The sequence below is a fragment of the Typopeltis vanoorti genome, chromosome 24 (assembly GCF_054136105.1).
Source record: "Typopeltis vanoorti isolate ZY-2024b chromosome 24, IOZ_Tvanoo_1.0, whole genome shotgun sequence".
NCBI classification, from domain to species: domain Eukaryota; kingdom Metazoa; phylum Arthropoda; class Arachnida; order Uropygi; family Thelyphonidae; genus Typopeltis; species Typopeltis vanoorti.
Window position 1 is genome coordinate 27,098,171 of NC_143572.1, and position 18,462 is coordinate 27,116,632.

The window sequence follows — 18,462 nt, forward strand, 5'->3', positions numbered from 1 at the left end:
GATATTCAATGTCATTATCTTGGTGGGATTATGCTAGAAGAAAAAATAACTGATCAGGCCAGGGATCTTGGAGTTCTAATAGTAAGATGATGTTCAAAGGCCATACAGCAAAGGTTGCAAATACACATTAAACAATAACTAGAATGCAGAAACAAACTTTGACATGCAAAGATAAAAAGTCATTTTGACTCTTTACAAGGCCTTGATAAGACCTCACTTGGAATATTATGTGCAGGATTGGCCTTCTGTTTTCCCATTGTGATTCTGATAAAGTGAAGAGAATGCAAAGTAGAGTATCAAAAGTGATATGAAGATTGTGGAAATTATGAAGACAGATTGAGAATTTTTTAGATTGCAGACATTAGCAAACAGGAGAAAGAAGGGTGATGTGATTGAGATTACAAACTTCTGAAAGGGTCACACGAGTTATTAGAAGATGGAATTTTTCATTTCATGGAGGGTGGGGAAATGACAATGGGGAGACATCCATGGCAGTTGGGAATGAATGCCAAGAAGGGGGTGAGATCTAGATTTTTCTCTCAGAATGGTGTGTGAATGGAATGCCACTGGATGTTGGATGTGCGAGCAGTGTGAATGAATTTAAGAACAAGTATGATAGCTGATGTGTGTAGTATGCAGCAATCCTTAATGAGTACCTGAAGGTCTCTCTTAATAATAACATAGAATTGCAAGTGTTAAGGCAGTTTGAAGCAGGTGAATGTCAAGTTGACATAGGTGCTTCTTTAAACTCAGCAATGTCTATTATAAGAACAATTATGAGATGCAGACAATATAAGATCTGCGAGCATTATTATTATTTATATGGGTACTCACTCTATGGAGTCAAACTCATTGTGGGAGACCCACTTTATCCATTAGCACAATACCTATCATCTCCTTAAACATTTACTGTTGGGGCTCTCACAACCACCTCAATCCATTCCACACATTTACCACTCTCCAAGTAAAGACCCTAATTCACATACCCTTACTAACCACCCTCAGACAACTTTCAAATGTGATGACCACTTGTTTTCCTCCTACTCCCCATGTATTGAAAAATTTCTTCATGTCAATCCTATAGTATTCTTACCAAATAACTTAAGGAAATTACAACGTACAATAGAATATACATTAAATTAAACTTTAATATATTTCCAATATTTCGGCAACATCACATTGCCATCTTCAAAGGAACTTACAGTAAAGACACGTGCACGCAGGCACTAAACACAGTAAATGAGAAACAAAGCGAGGAAGCTATGGTTTCCCTAAAAGTCCTGATGGTACCCCCTAGCGGGCTATGTAGGTATTCTTGGCTGTTGGGCTGAAGGTCTCCTGATGTAAGCCTCCCAAATTTGGGGCAGTCTCATGCATTTGTTGAGGTTTGGCATGTTTCTTAGGGCTGAGGCTGATTCCATAAGTCTTTCAAATTTGAACTTGCTACGCCGTATTATTGTGGCTTTCTTCGACCGTATTCTGTGGCATGTATCCAGAGCATGGTCTGCAAGACCAGAGTGGCTGTACTGGTGAAACCAGATGTAGTCCTTGTGTTCTGAAATTCTGATATTCGCTGTCCTGCCTGTTTGGCCAAAGTAGGACAACTTACAGCTGCAAGGGACCTGGTATATGTTGCCGAAATATTGGAAATATATTAAAGTTTAATTTAATGTATATTCTATTGTACATTGTAATTTTCTTAAGTTATTTAGTAAGCATGTGTAAACGTCTAAGCCTTTCTATGAGAATTACGATCATCCACAGAGATTCCATCACACGCAAGGCCCGCCAATACGGTAAAATGAAGTTGAAGCTATCAAGACCTATAGTAACCCTTTAGTAACTTAGAAGTTTCTATCATATCCCCACCCCTCTCCTCTGGCTGTCAGTTAAACTTTGCAATCCACACACCTGTCACCAGCTTGGTCACTCAACTCTGAATCCTCTCCACGACCTCCCAATCCCCAAGAATCGCAGGTGACCAAATCTGTGCACAGTAGTCAACATGTGGTAGAATCATAATCTTATAAAGAGGACTAATGACCTCCCTATCTTTATACTTGCAAAGTATTCTTCAACATCCAAAATTCTCTGAGCTACTTTGCCAACTATTGCAATATTTCCTCTGAATTTCAAGTCGCTATCAACCATCACCCCCAGATCCTAGCCTCATCAATTTTCCTGTAAACTAGTACCATCAATATGATACAAGGTATGTAATCTTTTTCATCACTAAGTGCATTACCTTACATTTTACAACACCGAATTGATATTGTCCTTTGCCCACACTGCCAAATTATTTAAATCATTCAGTAAGATATCTACATCACCATTATCACCTATTGTTTTGCATCATCAGAAAACAACTGAATATCCCCTTCAAATCTTCTGCTATATCATTAATGTACAAATTAAAGAGTAGTGGTCCTAGCACAAAGCCCTGGAGCACTCCACTAGCCACCCTCATTCGCTTTGATTCCACTGCACCATACATCACCCTCTGATGTCTGTCTAGCATCGTCCTCCCCCCCCCCCACACACACACAATCCATGCCACCAGCCTCATATCTATTCCCATGGCTTTCCAAAGTCCAACAGTATCATGCTGTAGCCATTTCCTTTATTAAATTCTACTATCACCTTATTATAAAATGTGAATAAATTACTGAGGCAGAACCTACCTTTTACAAAGCATATCCCCTATAGATTATCATATTCCTATCCACCCATTCCTGAATTTTACTTTTAACCAACTTTTCCAATACTTTAACCATCATTCCAGAGATTGGTCTATAGTTTGCTACTTCTGTCTTGGAGCCACCTTTATGTAATGAAACTATGTTATCCTCTTTCCACTCCCTTGGAAAAAGCTGAGACTTAGATTAAACAACTTCATCAAAGGCACTGCCAATTCACTTGTATATTCTCACAGCACGCAAGCTGACACACTGTCCAGTCTGACTGCTGTATTCACATTGATATTTTTTAATACACTGAGCACTTCCAGTTCATCTACCTCAATACTCACATCAGTCTCTGTCTCCTCTGTAACTGCAACATCACTGCCTGGATGATATACCCTTACAAAGTGACCAGTTAATAACTGAACTATTTCTTCTGCTTTTTTCACTTTCCTATCAGCACTGAGTAAAGTTATCTTTCTATAATCATTCTTTCTCTTACTTGCTATGTAGCAAAAAAACTGTTTTGGATTTACTTTGGTCTGCTTAGCTAATTTCTTTCGAAATATGATTTAGCCTTCCTTGCTTGTGCTTTATACTGCTCATAGGCATGCTGATCACCTTGTTGCTCATATTCCTTCCACAATGCTTTCTTTTTCTGTAGCTCCTACTTTATATTGCTAGTCATCCACTTAATCCCCACTCGGTTTGTCCTCCTTATCCTGGATATGCACTCTGATACGCCTCACTCAAACAATTCCGGATTGCATCCCATGCATTTATGACATTCATTCCATGTAGCAGTGCCATGGCATGAACTACATGGAATGAATGTCATAAGTGCATTATGACATTCAATCTGACAAATTTATGACAAACTTAGTTGCCTCCTAAGTTTGTCATAATTTCCAGCTTTGTAGTTCCACAAATATGATCTCAAAATTTTCAGTAAATAAAAGTAACCCATTCAAGAATCCATATTATTGGTAAAAAAAAAGGAAGAAACACATTTCACATATGCAAGATGCAATAGAACATAAGAATACTAAATCAATGTTTAATACTGTCCTATTTATGTTTGTATTTTCCCTTTCCCTATTTACACAAGGTTAAAAATGATCATGTTTAGTGCTCTAAATTAAGAACATATTCTAAATGTCAACCGGGATCTCTCTCTCTTTGTGCAAGCATACATACATAAAGTCCATTTGTTTCATATATGATAGCAATATGGAATATATTTCATAAAGATTAAGATTGAAAAAAAAAAAAAATCAACTTACTTTAGTTGGAACAAGTGCCCTATAAATGGCACTAGCAGCAGGATTTCCTTTGGAAGCTGGTGTTACAATAACTGTGTGTGAATTGGAATTGCTTGATATGCTACATGAGCTGGTCAAACCTGCTCCAACTGCACAGGAAGATATTACTAAAATAAAATAAAAGAAATTATTCAAAAAAAAAAAAAAGATAAATATAGCTAACAAAAATTTACTTTCTTGATCTAAACAAATAAATTATAGCAAATGAGTCTAATTATGAGTGTTTTAAGCATACACTCATTCATAACCATGTTTTATATATGAAAGATGATTTTATTGCCAATTGTGACACCATTTCCTAGTACCACTTCAGGATATACAATTGCAACACCATTTCCTAATGCCACTTCAAGCATCTAGAAAGTATACTTATTGGAGGCCTGAAGTAGCACAAAAACTTCTGGTCTCCACAGCAGAGTTCCTAATTTGGTTAATCCTCAGTTCACTCAATACTATGAGCTACATCCCATCCAATAAAGGTGTTGCAAACATTTTATGAATGATATGTGCCATAAAAAACAAACACTGACTCAACATGAGCTACTCTTAACATATATACAGTCGGTCCTTGGCTTATGACATGGTCCTGTTCCAGTGATCCTGCTGAAATTAAGAAAGCATTAAGTATAATTTTCAATTTTACTAAATCAATGGTCTCTTTCTTTTTCACACCTCTAGAAGGATTACTTTTTCACTTGATTGCCATTTTCATATAGAAATAACCACTAAAAAATCACAAATGAAAAGATGTTATCATACAGGTGGAGCAGTTAACATCAGGTGTCCAAAACTGAAAATAATACAGAGTAATTCTAATTATCGATGGGATTTCCGTGGCTTATAATTTTAAAACTGGAAACAACAAAATAAAACTGCTTACAAAAAGTGTAACTCAAAAAGTTTTATTTGCAAAGCTGTACTTGCAGTATTGATGTCTGGGAGATAATAATCCACCATACTTCAAATGACAACTTTCAAGAGAAAGCAATACGAGTACTTTAGTTTTTCGAAACAAAATCTGTTATCACAACGCAATCTCATTACAGAACTCAGCATGGAAAACATCCACCTTGAGATAATGCTATCTGATGTTGGTTAAATATGGCTGAAGTCTATACAGGGAGCACTGATAAGGAAGATTTTAATTCTGCTTTCAATGTTGTGGACAGACTCGCAACTCCATATTACAGAGGCTACACTATCTACATGGATAGATTGTTTTCACAAGTCCAAAACTCTTTGATCATTAATGGCAAAACGGTACCAAAGCTGCTGGGATAGTTATGCCAAATAGATGTGAAATGGCAAAACAGGCTTCCTAACAAAAACTGAAGAAAGAAGAGCGAGTATCAAGACGACGAGAACACCTGCTGGCAGTGAAATGGAGGGATGTTCAAGATGCCTATATTCTGTCCACCAAACATAATGATGAGATGGTGGAGACTGATGTGAGAGGTCAACATGAGAAGACAAAACCAGCTGCTGTTGCTGACTACAATAAATTCAAAGCTGGAGTGGATCATAGTGATCAGTTGTTGTCATATTACTCCTTCCATCGTCGTCAATTGAAATGGTGGAAGAAACTGTTCATCCATATCCTGGATCTCACAATAGTGAACTCATATATATTATATAACAAAACCCACAAGCATATCAGACTACAACAATATGCTGATGCAGTAGTTGAAGGTCTTGTGATATCAGCTGGACTAGACACTGATGCTGACCAACCTGCAGCTCCTGGAAAGTGGACATCTTATTAGAAGAAATCATTTTTCATATGTGATTCCCATCACTCCAGGAAGGGAAGAAGAGGACAGAAGAAATGTGAAGTGTGTGCAGAAAAAGTAAAACTAACATCTGGAGGACAAGAAAGAAAATACACAACTGTATACTGCAAGCAGTGTGACGTCCCACTTTGTCTAGAATTGTGTTTTGAAGATTTCCACACAATACTGGCACATACACTGATGTGCAAAACAGTCCATATTTCATTATTTTACTACATCATCGGCATTCTCAACATTCATATTGCAATTTTTATTTGTTATAACAGTATTGTGCTTGTATATTGGACAACTCTGGTTGCAGATACTAAAAGGTAACTGAATATTACCCGAAAGATTATAGATTAAAGATGTATAAGATTAATAACAGCTGAAATGAAGTTTATGAGAAAAACTGCAAAGTACACTCTATTCGCCCACAAAAGAAATTATGAATTTCTTTATTTCTTTTTTTATTTATTTTATTTTATTTATTTTTTAAATATTTCAAGAATAATTTAAAACAAGCCTTAAATTACAAACCATTAGGACGTCCTCTTAAGAGATTCAACGATGACTTTTAAGGCTGGAACAGTGAAATGAATTTAGGCCACTCTAGGCCTAAATCCTTGACAAGCATGACGATGATGACAATCCAGAAATCCTGCTCTAGACCAGACATGGAACTTTTTCAAGTCACTTCAGGCCTCCAACAAACTAGGTGGTGGTTTCACACTGAGCGATAAAATTCATTTCCCACCTAGAGACATTTAACAAACATCTGTGCCCATGGAGGATCCAAACCTGCAACATACTAGTTGGAGAGCAGATATGCCAGCCTCTTGGCCAACCAGCTAGCAATATGGTATAAATGAACATCACACAAAACAATATATAGCCTAAATTAGGTTGTATGTGATTAGCATATCCACTGAGCAATGAAACATGAATTTCATTGATAAGACTATCACCCCCACACATTGGAGATCTGAAGTGGCTTGAGAAAGTACCAGGTTTGTGCTTTACTATACAGCAAGATTTCCAGAAGTAAAAAATATACAACACACGCACGCACGCACACAGTTGACTCTTGAACAACATGAGTTTAAATTGCATGGGTTCACTTATACGTGGATTTTTTTTTTTTTTTCAATAAATATATTGGGGAATTTTTTGGAGATTTGCAACAATTTGAAAAAACTTACAGATGAACACTTATAGACCATACATGCCACCATTTGCAGTCGAGAGAAATGTAAACAAAAGTAAAGATGCAGTATTAAATCATAATTGCATAAAATTAACTGTTATAAATAAAGATTTATAACATCGTTATAAAGATTATAAAAATTGTTATAAAGATTTATAATGATTGATTTATTCACGTATAGGCTAGGCTACCATAAAGCAATCATATTGGTATCAATCACAATGATAAACCTGACAGAGAAAAACACAGAGATTTATATACTTGGAACTAAAGGAATAATTTACAAAATATCTTGTATTTTATATGGAGGCTGCACCAAGAATACAAACTATATTACATAATTGGATGAAAATTGTTGACAGGAAGCAAGAAATAACCAGTATCTTGTATATCCCTAGAGGGTGGTTATTGGAAATTGGTAAGGATGTTTTTGTACAAACCTGCATGTAGACATGGTAGACTATATGTAGCGTGATATGGCAAAATAGTGTGCAGTATACTCTAAATATAAATACATAATAAAATGACTTACTAGCACAGGGTTTGTCTGTGTCTGGAACCAGAGTGATGTGCAGCTGTTTCTATGCAAAGATGAAGATTTGTGTGTTTGCTGAATGGCTAAGGATCTGTCAAAGCAGAATATCAAATCATGCTAAGGTGAGACCATCTGCTCAGTATCAATTACAGTAGATGCTTGCTATAGCAAACCCCTAGGAATGTGGACATTTTTTTATTTTATATTGTGGTTTAAGCCTATAAGAACACAATTTGGTCAGCTAAATCCTGAATTGTCAGCATATTCTCGTTCATTCAGTATCAAGGTAGATACCTAACAGGACGCACCACGAAAGGTGAGGACTGGATATTAGGTCAGAAGCCCTATTCGGTTTTCCGCATTTCTTTAAAGGCTATGTGAAGGTCTCCTCTCAGTTATACTGCTTTGACCCTTAAGCCCCCCCCAGGAATGAGGACATAGTTGTAGGAAATAAAACAAAGGAAATTGTAAATAAAATCAGAACTAAGAAAATCACAAGAAATCAAAGCAACTGCAAGAAACAGAACAAAGTAAATAATGGGGAGGAGGGGGGGATCATACATTGACAAAAGAACACAAAGGACTGGCAAGAATACATACAACAACCAAAATGAACAACATGAAAAAGAACAAATGCAAACAATAATGGAAAGCATAAAGAACTAGCAGAGTGTGTAATAATAAAAATAAAAATCCAGAAATCATGTTTAAATTAATGTTGCTTATCTGAAATCTTCATAATTCACAATAAACTAAACATGCATGTGTACCACTGAAATCAAAAATAATCCAAAAACTTCAGTAATCAGTCAACTTTATAATTGGGCATTTCCAATTACAAAGAGGAAGGGGACACAAGTGATGATCATTAGTCTGAAGAAAGGGGAAATGCAATCGATGAAGCTGTTGTTGATGTCAGCGTCCTAACAGGAAAGAGAGACACACCCAAAGATGTGAAATATGTTGCCCTCTTAAAACTAAATTAAAGAAGCATATTCTTTTGTGTTTGAAAGTTTCTTTATCCATAATGCAAAAATTTCTAAATGTCTGATTTAGAATTTAAGTTTATAACCTAAATTTTTTTATTTCAATGGAATATTATGCACATATCTGATTCATAGCAAGTAACTTACATTTATTTAGCTAATATAATATTTTGAAATTTAAATATAATAATGGATTTTCATTTGTATAATTTCATTCACTTCTAGTTCTTTCTTATATCTCCCATTATTATGCATTCATACTTTTTCATCATAATTTTGTGTGCTTATGCATGATTCCTGCAAATCTTTTATACACCCTCTGATAAAAAGAAACCGAACTTTTCGAAAATAGAAGAAACTAGTGGCACCACCTGTTGTATCTTTTTTTTGTCGAAAGCGGCAACCTTCATTAGTGTTGTGTCAACTGTTTATGATATTTGTTTCATTAGAAGCCAAGTTATAGTGCCAAGAATGACAGTGTGTTTTGACAAACGGTCGGTCATCACAATATTCATGCTGTACGCAATGAATTCTCGCTATCAATTGCTGCAAAACTTCGAGATAAAACTCGCCATTGACCGTTTGACCAGGCGGAACAAATTCTTTGTGGATAATACCTTTGGAATCAAATAATCAAATCAAATGCAAATACCTGCTGGATTTCTGTTCGACATGGACTAGTCATTAACACTATTCCAACATAAAGATGTACACAACACACAAGAAATAAGAAGTCTCACTAAGTATATTATTGTCAATAGTGATATCTTGGCAGTGGGTCGAGACAAAAGTACACAGAGTATATGAAATAGGATGCGATTGCCATTTAGTTCTGAGCAGAATAAAATTGAAATAACAGTTGGAGTGCTTAACACTTGAAATAAGTGATTTTTATATATTTTATTGCGTATTTTTTTAGATTAATTAGTTTTTTTTTTAGAAATATTACTGCTGATTTTTACGCATTTATAGTATTCAATATCTTATCAGATATTCTGTAATTATTAAAGCAATACCATAAAAGAGAACTAAAACCTCGGACGAATAATAGAGCAGCAACAAAGAAGAATGATGGTGAAATTGTTAATAAGGTGGCTTGTCTCAATCAAGAAAATTTCAGAAACCAGCAAGGATATCGAGTATGAATTAACTTTGGAAATAACTAAACTAAAGCAAATTATTAGATGGATAATGAGGGAACTGAAAAACTTGAAAAGTGATTTGGACAGGCATCAGAAGGACAGGAAGGTAAGTAGTAAAAAAACACTGAATCCAGTAAGAAATTATGTAATGGTGATCAGGTAGGTAAAATCAATTATATAAAAAAGAAAACTGTTTCAATTACTCTAAAATAAAAAATTTAACGAATGTAATCAAAATGCAGAAAATAAAAGAGATAGTTCTGGAAAGAGGGGGGGGAGAGGGACTTGTCTCGTGATAAATACAGAATGAGAGAGAATAAGGAAGAACTGCTGAAAAGAGTGAGAGTAAATAGTGACAAAGTGATCAGTTAGTATATTACCTATACACTGAGTTAGCTTTGCATTAGGAACACCTACCTAATAACATGTTGGTCCACTTCTCTATGCAGTCTCAGCGTGCAGACACCTAGGAACAGATTCTACAAGATGTCAAACACCCTCTGTGAGTAACTCAAACCATGCCTCCTGCAACAACTCTGTCACAGCTAACTCATTTTGTGGAGGACGATCAGCAGTTCTCTCACACACTGTTCTAGAACATCTCACACATGTTCAATTGTATGACAGTCAAGGGAGTTTGAGGCCAAAGCAATGTGGCAAATTCGTTCTCGTGTTCTTGTAGCCACTAACTAGTTGTCCAAGTCCAATGGCAAGGCGCATCATTGTCCTGTTGAAAGATGGCACTGTGATCAGTGTAGACTTCCTGCAGAATATGAATGGAGATGGTTAGCTAACAGGTCCCTGTGGTGTTCACCATACAGTGTTTGTGGGATAAGCAATGAAACTAGGGCATGCCAGGAAAAAGCTCCCCCAGACCATAATACCACCTCCACCAGCCTGTTGAACCAAAACTGTGCAACCAGGGACTAGGGCTTCATGCTGTTTATGTCAAATGCAAACTTAGCCATCAGCATGGTGCAGCAGGAAATGGGACTCATCACTCCAGATGACCTTCTTCCATCTGTTGAGGGTCCAATGATGACATTCTTTGGTCCATGGAAGGTGTTTTTTGATGCCTGGCTGTCTTCGTGGGTACCCCTTGTTGGTCTCTGGCTGTGGAATCCCAGGCAAAGCAAGATAAAGCACATGGTGCATGTGGAAATGGGTTGACTGTGTGACTGTTGCACGTCACCAGTCGTGACATCCGACACTCACCTCTAGGATCAGCCACACATAGTTGACCAATGTGAGCCCTTCTGTTGGATGTATGTTCATGGTTAATCCAGTTCTGGTACACCTTCTGACATCTTCCTTCAGGGGTCCAACTAACTGTGCACAGTCAAATTGGCTTACATTGACACATTTCTCCATTACTGGCAAACGTCTATTGAATACAGAGGATAGGTGTGCCCATTTATAATAGCTGCACATGATGTTGATATCACGTGGGTACTTTGTTATTGCACCAAATATATATATATATATATATTTCTGGGGGGGGGGTGATGTTAAGTTAACTCAGTGTATATGATAACACATGATTCAATTAGTAGATTGTGCAAAAAGAATGGTTGCGAATTTTTGTGGTGGAGTGAATTTAAGGGAAGAAGGTATTTATATGAAAGGAACAGCTTATGTGTTTGGTATCAGGAGTCTGGAGAAATTATTTGAATGAGACCTACCGGAACAGACCAATATGGTCTATATCTATAATTAGTGTTATGATGATGAAATTATACAACTATATTAATGATATATATATATATATATATATATATATATATACACACACACACACACTGAATAATAGAGGTAATTTATCAGTTTAGACTTATTAAGTATATGCAAGGATCCTGTATAAGTGAAGCATTAGTTGTGAACAGGAATCTCTACGTTTTCCAACTGGGTGATACAGACCAGTGCTTCTTATAAACTTTTTCCACTCACGACCCCCCTTTTCACATGAGAAATTTTTACACGACCCAGGTACATAAGTATATAAAATAGGTATCCACATTTATTGATCTGTTGTGTGACAATTTCGTTAAGCAGCAAGAAACAGAAGAAACTCAAGGTCCAAGAATATTAAACCTGATTATAGTGTCAGAAAGGTTTCAGTAAAAGACATGACCATTCTCCCTCCAACTGCTGACAATGATCATGCTGTAATGATGTGGGAAGTAACTCAGTATGGATATTCCATTCAGAAAAGGTTACATGATGAACTTCAAAGAAGGAAATTACGATCTATGCATCATTGATGCAGTGCCAGAATGTGTCCCTAGAATTTGAAGAATAAACAGGGTGGGAGTGAAATGGATGTACAATCATATCAAGCAACAGATTTTCAATAAAAAGATGTGGAATCTATACCTTGTAAATGAGGATAATATTCATTAATAAAATTATAAGGTGAAGGCCAGGAGGGTTAAAATCATTGTATGGAAAGCTAAGTCTGAATATGGAAAGAGACTGGCCCTGCAAGCTAAAGACAAACTAAAAGAATTCTATAATTTTGCTGCAAGTAAAAGAATTAATTAGTACGAAAGAATAATGTTAACAAATGCAGATGGTATGCGGGTGGCAGACAAGATTCTTCAACTAAGGCGTGCCCATTTTGTTAAAGGCTGTCGATCTGGTGTATGTAACATATAGCTCAATGCTATCTCTACACTGCAGGCAGAAACTGAAGTGTATGAGTAGGAGGTACTAGAGCTGCTACTGCATAAATTGAATATGAATTCAGCAATAGGGACTGATGGGATATCAATACAAATGCTAAAAGAGTGTTCAGCTGAAATGACTATTCCTTTGACCTGGTTGTATGAGTCTCAGCACAGGAAAGATTCCACAAGAGTGGAAAGAATGTATGATAATCCCATTACACAAGAGTAATGCAAAGACTCATGTACCTAACTATTGCTCTGAAGTGGTGATGGAAAAGGAGTGATTTTGGAAAAGATGGTAAGAGATTGCACACAGAAATCAGTTGACAAAGAATCTATATGATGAACAGCACAGGTTTATTATGGGAAGGTCATATTTGAATAACTTGCACAAATTTTAAAATAATGTCATGGGTGAATTAAACAAGAGGAATGGATGCACTATGATACTTTTGGACTTTGCTCAAGTTTTTGACAGGATTCAGCATGGAAGGCTATTGCATAAGCTGGAAGATATGAGATTAGATTAAACTACTAGTTTGGATAAGAGGACAGCTAACTAACAGACATTAAAGAGTGGTGTATGGAGGATATGAGTCAGTATGATTTGTTACAGGGTTTAGTCCTTGTTCCCTTATTATTCAGCCTTTACATTAATGATATCAGGAATGATTTGACAGGTGATATACAGCTGTTTGCTGATAATGAAAAGATAGACAGGGTAATTAGGAATGCAGCATTTGCAGAATGATTTGAATATGTTGAAATAATTGTGGTCATGTGAACAAATGTAAAGTTATGCACTTTGGTGAAATGAAATATCAAATGGTGTATAGCATATAGTTTACTATAGCATAATCCCACCAATATATCGTGGGATTATGCTATAGGAAACTGATCAGACTAGAGCTGTTGGAGTTTAATATACAGAAAGTTGAAGTTCAAGAGTCGAATAGCAAATATAGCTCTAACTGCAATGCTGAAATGAACTCTGACACAAAGAAATAAGGAATTCATTTTGCCTCTTTACAATGCATTGATACATCAATGATCTGGACTATTTTTCTGCCAGTCTGGTCTCCTGGTTTCCAATGTGATAAAAATATAGTGAAAGGGCTGCAGAATACAGATAATATCAGAACTAGACAATGAAATTTAGATTGAGGAAAGACTGATGGATTTACACTCATGTTGACAGTAGTGATCATTATTTATATGGATTCTAGGATGTTCCTCTTAATCTCATCTTATGTTGATACATCACAGCATCAACATAAGATCTGATATTGTCCATTTTACTTAGTGTCTTGTAGCGTGGTTGTCATTAGAATATACACAATTTATACATGACTGGATAGCCGAAATCCTGAATCTCTCATATATGATGTCTCTAATGTGTTCTTCTTTATGCAATTCTATGGATTTTTCTGTTTGACCATAATATGGAACATTATATTCACACCAAAGGTGAGAAATACACAGAGTGTTTCAAATTAAAGTACAGTGCCCCTATTCAGAGTAATCTGTAGAGAGAAAACCAGTAGATGAAATATGCTCAACCTTGGTGGGTACCCTAACCAGATCATGGAGATGAGATTTTGACCAAAAAAAAAAAATGACTGACAAGGAGAAATGTGACACTGGCAGTGGGAGAAAATTATATTAATGTGAACCAGATGGCATGTGATTGTGAAATGATTCCGAGTCAATAACAAATGGAGTTACTTATGTTTATTTCACTCATTTTATAAAATAATGCGATACAAAAAACATATTGCATAGAGCTAATATGCTGCAAGGAGATCTGGGTGATCGATGGATATAACGTTCAACGTTGGCTTTTGTGTAGGACAAATAACTGCTACTGCTATACAGCATTGATATGTCGAAAGATTTCAGACATAATGTGCGATTTTGTCTTTCAAATCTGTAGGTGAAGAAGTTTGCTCCAATACACCATGCTTTTGAGGTATCCCAAAAGCAATCAGTCACAGGGGTTAAGGTCTGGGTGAAATGTTAATGCAATAATTTTTGAACTTCATGTCTTATGTAGGGAGATGCTGCATCTTGCATCAACACTGTTGTGTTCAGGCACCCTCTTTCCTACAATTGAAGAATGGCAAAACTGCTCATGCCCTGATAATGCACAGCCATGACTGTACAGGTCACAGGTCCAGTTCGATGGATTTCTTCGAAGAAAAACAGCCCAATAACGAACATAGATATAAATCCTATTCATGTGACCTTTAGCAAATGTAAGGGAACTTGTTGAAATGTACAGGAATTCTCTGTTGCCCAGATGCAGCAATTTTGAGTGTTTATTGTTCCACATACATGAAAACGCTTTATCACTTCAAAGGATGTTCCAAGGCCAATCCTTGTCCACTTCCATGCGTGTCAAAAACGTCAATGCAAATGTTTTTGGACACCACCATCTCACGTTTGCAATTCTTGGCTGTGGCTGAGTTAATATGGACAGCACTGCGTGAACTAACAACATTCTCATTTGACTGCTCAACAACTGCAGTTGCAACATCTTCAGTCATTTGCAGAATTTCAGATTTATACTCTCTTCTTAGTTGGACTGTCCTATCTTTTGTGGCATTAAACCTTTTCACAAAGTCTTTAGGAATCTGTACTTATGAAGTCATGGAGAAAATGCCACAGCATTTTCCTCATTCCTATCGAAGCACTTTACAAGCAAGGCACATTCAAACAAAGTGAGACTTTGCACAAGTCGAATGACAGTAGAGTCAATCTCACTCCTTTGTTTATACCTCCTTATGGCTCAAGTGGTATGCAAATTTCACCATCTTTTCCTGCTCACAGCAACCATATTTCTCCCAATGGTCATTTTTGAACTAATTTTTTTTTATTGCCAAAATCTCTTCTCCATGATATGGTTAAGGTACCCATTAAATTTGAGGGTATTTGGTCAACTGGTTCTCTCTACAATTTGCTCTGAGGGGTGCTTTAATTTGAAACATCCTGTATAAAAAAACAACTAGTATTGCATACTCATGCAGTTGTTTACTTTTAGACAATTAATTTCCATTAGAATGGCACTGTTGCTATGAGGATTTACCTGGGCCGTTTCGGTAGGTTGTTATACTGAGTGAATTCATTACACTGAGAGTTATTTGTATCCATTAAAATCTTCATTTGGATATATAAAATTCAAAAATTTTATCTTAATACTGAGGTGTTAAAAAAAACATACCTGAAGGACTTTTACTACGATTTTCTGTGTTTGTATCAGTTTTTGCTGGCCTTTTAATCAAATGTATCTTTTTCCCAACACCAGAACCAGGCACTTTAACAGCACGTGGTTTCTCTGAAATATAAAAATTTATTCAATAAAGTACGATGTTGTAATATGCTTTCATTATAAAAAAAAAAAAAAAAAAATCTTGAAACAGCTGTAAAATAATTATCAAATTTACATAAACTTCAAGGGAGGAAAAAGTTTTGAATGACTTACCCCAAACTCCTCCATTGAGTGAAGGGGGTGGAGTGCCAAGCTCTTCGGTTACATCACCTTGTAGCGAAGGCTAGTCAAATAATAACAATAAATTTGCAACAAAAACTATTTTCAAGGTTTATATATATATATATATGTGTTAAAGATACCAAGCATGTCATATTTGTAGATTTAGGGACTCAAAAACACACGTATTGAACAGATTATTTTATTAACTACAAATAAAATAAAACTTGACGTTTTGACCTCTATATCGAGGTCATCATCGGAAGAATACAACTATATACAGAACCAAGCTACATGCTCATGCTTTCTATACCAGTAAACTAAATCTACGTAGTTAATAAATCTTTTTTCTAGCCTGACCTCTAGTGATAGAAAAGAAAAACAAAAATAAAAAAATAAAATTATAAAAAAAATAAAAAAATAAATAAATAAATAAAAATTTATATATATATATATATATATATAAAATTATATATATATATTATAAATAGATAAATGCAACTACAATAAACTGTTAGAGTCCTCATGTATTAATATTCTGGATAGTTATAAAATGATTTCTTTCAGTTGCTATTGAATGTTCTAAACACTTCACCAGGTTGTCTTCTTGTAGTGGGAATTTTTCTAATGCTAGTTTAGGATGTTATACAGGTTGTAGATGGGTCCTCCACATTCTTGAAATGGTGAGGCCATCATTTTTGTTGAGATTTGGGTTGTGTTCAAGCATTTCACAAGACTCTTTAAATTTTCTCTCAAACCAGGTTTTGGTGCGGTGTAGGGACTTGGTATTTTTCCAGTCAATTCTATGGTATGTTTGGAGTGCATGGTCAGAAAGGCCTGTTTTACCGAAGTGGAGGTATTTAATGTGTTGTTTGTGTTGGTCTTCTCTGATTGGGATAGTTCGCCCTGTTTGCCCTATGTATGGTATGTTACATGTGCAGTGTATTTTGTATACCCCTGGGTGTGCTAGGTGTGGAAGAGGATCTTTAGAGGAACCGAGTAGGTGTCTTAGCTTATTTGGGGGTTTAAAGGTGGTTTTAATGTTGTATTTGCGAAGTGATCTGTCTATTTTTTCAGAAATGCCTCTAACATAAGGAATGGCAATAGCATTCTTGAAATCTTTTTTGTTCTTACTGGCATCTTTATAGAGGATCTTGTGAATAGTTTTTTTATTGTATCCATTTTTGATAAATGTTTGGTTGATGATTTTGTATTCTTGGTTTAGAGCCTGTTCATTCGAACAAATAGTTAGGGCTCTGTGTTTAAGGGTGCTTATGACACCTAATTTTTGTGTATGTATTGGCCTGTGTGTGTGTAGGTTTGCGGTAAACTGAGAAGGAGAGACACCCAGAGGGAAGACGTGCGACAAGTGTGTCTAGGAAAGGAAGAGAGTCGTTTTTTTCCATTTCAATGGTGAATTGGATACGTTTGTGTTGTTTGTTTAGGTGGCTAAGGAATGTATTTAGAGCTTTGCAGCCGTGGGGCCAAATGGCGAAAATATCGTCGACGTATCTGAGCCAAATTTTGGGCTTTAGACATGCTGTCTCTAGAGCACGTTGCTCAAAGTCTTCCATATAAAAGTTAGCTATTGGGGGAGAAAGTGGCGAGCCCATGGCTGTACCTTCTTTTTGAAGGTAAAAATTGTTTTGCCATACGAAATATCCGGAGCGGAGTACATGGGCAAAAAGGGCCGTGATGTCATGTGGAAATATGTTCTGTAGGAGCAAGATCGTGTCATTGATTGGGACATTGGTGAAAAGGGAAGTTATGTCAAAGCTGACTAATAAATCTTGGTCGGTGAGTGTAATGTTTTTGATTTTACTGATGAAATGTTGTGTATTTTTTTTATGTAGGAAGGGGACTGACCTACCAATTCCTTGAGTGTGGCAGCTAATTTTTTTGCTACGTGATAATTTGGGCTGTCAATTCCTTCAACGATTGGGCGAAGTGGTGTGCCAGATTTGTGTATTTTTGGCAGGCATAAATTCTGGGCACACGGGCATACTGAGGTATTAATTTTTTTTTTTTTTGTTGTTTCTTCGGGCCATGTGTGGACGGATTTGATTAGTTCAGTTCCGTCCACACATGGCCCGAAGAAACGACAACAAAATTAATACCTCAGTATGCCCTTGCACCCAGAATTTATGGCCTGCCAAAAATACACAAATCTGGCACACCACTTCGCCCGATCGTTGAAGGAATTGACAGCCCAAATTATCACTTAGCAAAAAAATTAGCTGCCACACTCAAGGAATTGGTAGGTCAGTCCCCTTCCTACATAAAAAATACACAACATTTCATCAGTAAAATCAAAAACATTACACTCACCGACCAAGATTTATTAGTCAGCTTTGACATAACTTCCCTTTTCACCAATGTCCCAATCAATGACACGATCTTGCTCCTACAGAACATATTTCCACATGACATCACGGCCCTTTTTGCCCACGTACTCCGCTCCGGATATTTCGTATGGCAAAACAATTTTTATCTTCAAAAAGAAGGTACAGCCATGGGCTCACCACTTTCTCCCCCAATAGCTAACTTTTATATGGAAGACTTTGAGCAACGTGCTCTAGAGACAGCATGTCTAAAGCCCAAAATTTGGCTCAGATACGGCGACGATATTTTCGCCATTTGGCCCCCACGGCCGCGAAGCTCTAAATT

The 18,462-nt window shown here is 36.3% G+C and overlaps 1 protein-coding gene across 2 annotated transcripts in view; it reads right to left on the reverse strand.

Moving 5' to 3' along the window:
- Positions 1-18,462, reverse strand: part of LOC150093045 (uncharacterized) — a 236,600-nt gene that overhangs the window by 82,847 nt on the left and 135,291 nt on the right. For both annotated transcript variants that reach the window (XM_090413689.1, XM_090413688.1), the window contains 3 exons: positions 15,790-15,859; positions 15,529-15,642; positions 3,965-4,110 (listed from right to left, as the gene is read on the reverse strand). In XM_090413689.1, the coding sequence (XP_090269815.1) occupies positions 3,965-4,110; positions 15,529-15,642; positions 15,790-15,859 (330 nt within the window). The remainder of the gene's footprint in view (positions 1-3,964; positions 4,111-15,528; positions 15,643-15,789; positions 15,860-18,462) is intronic.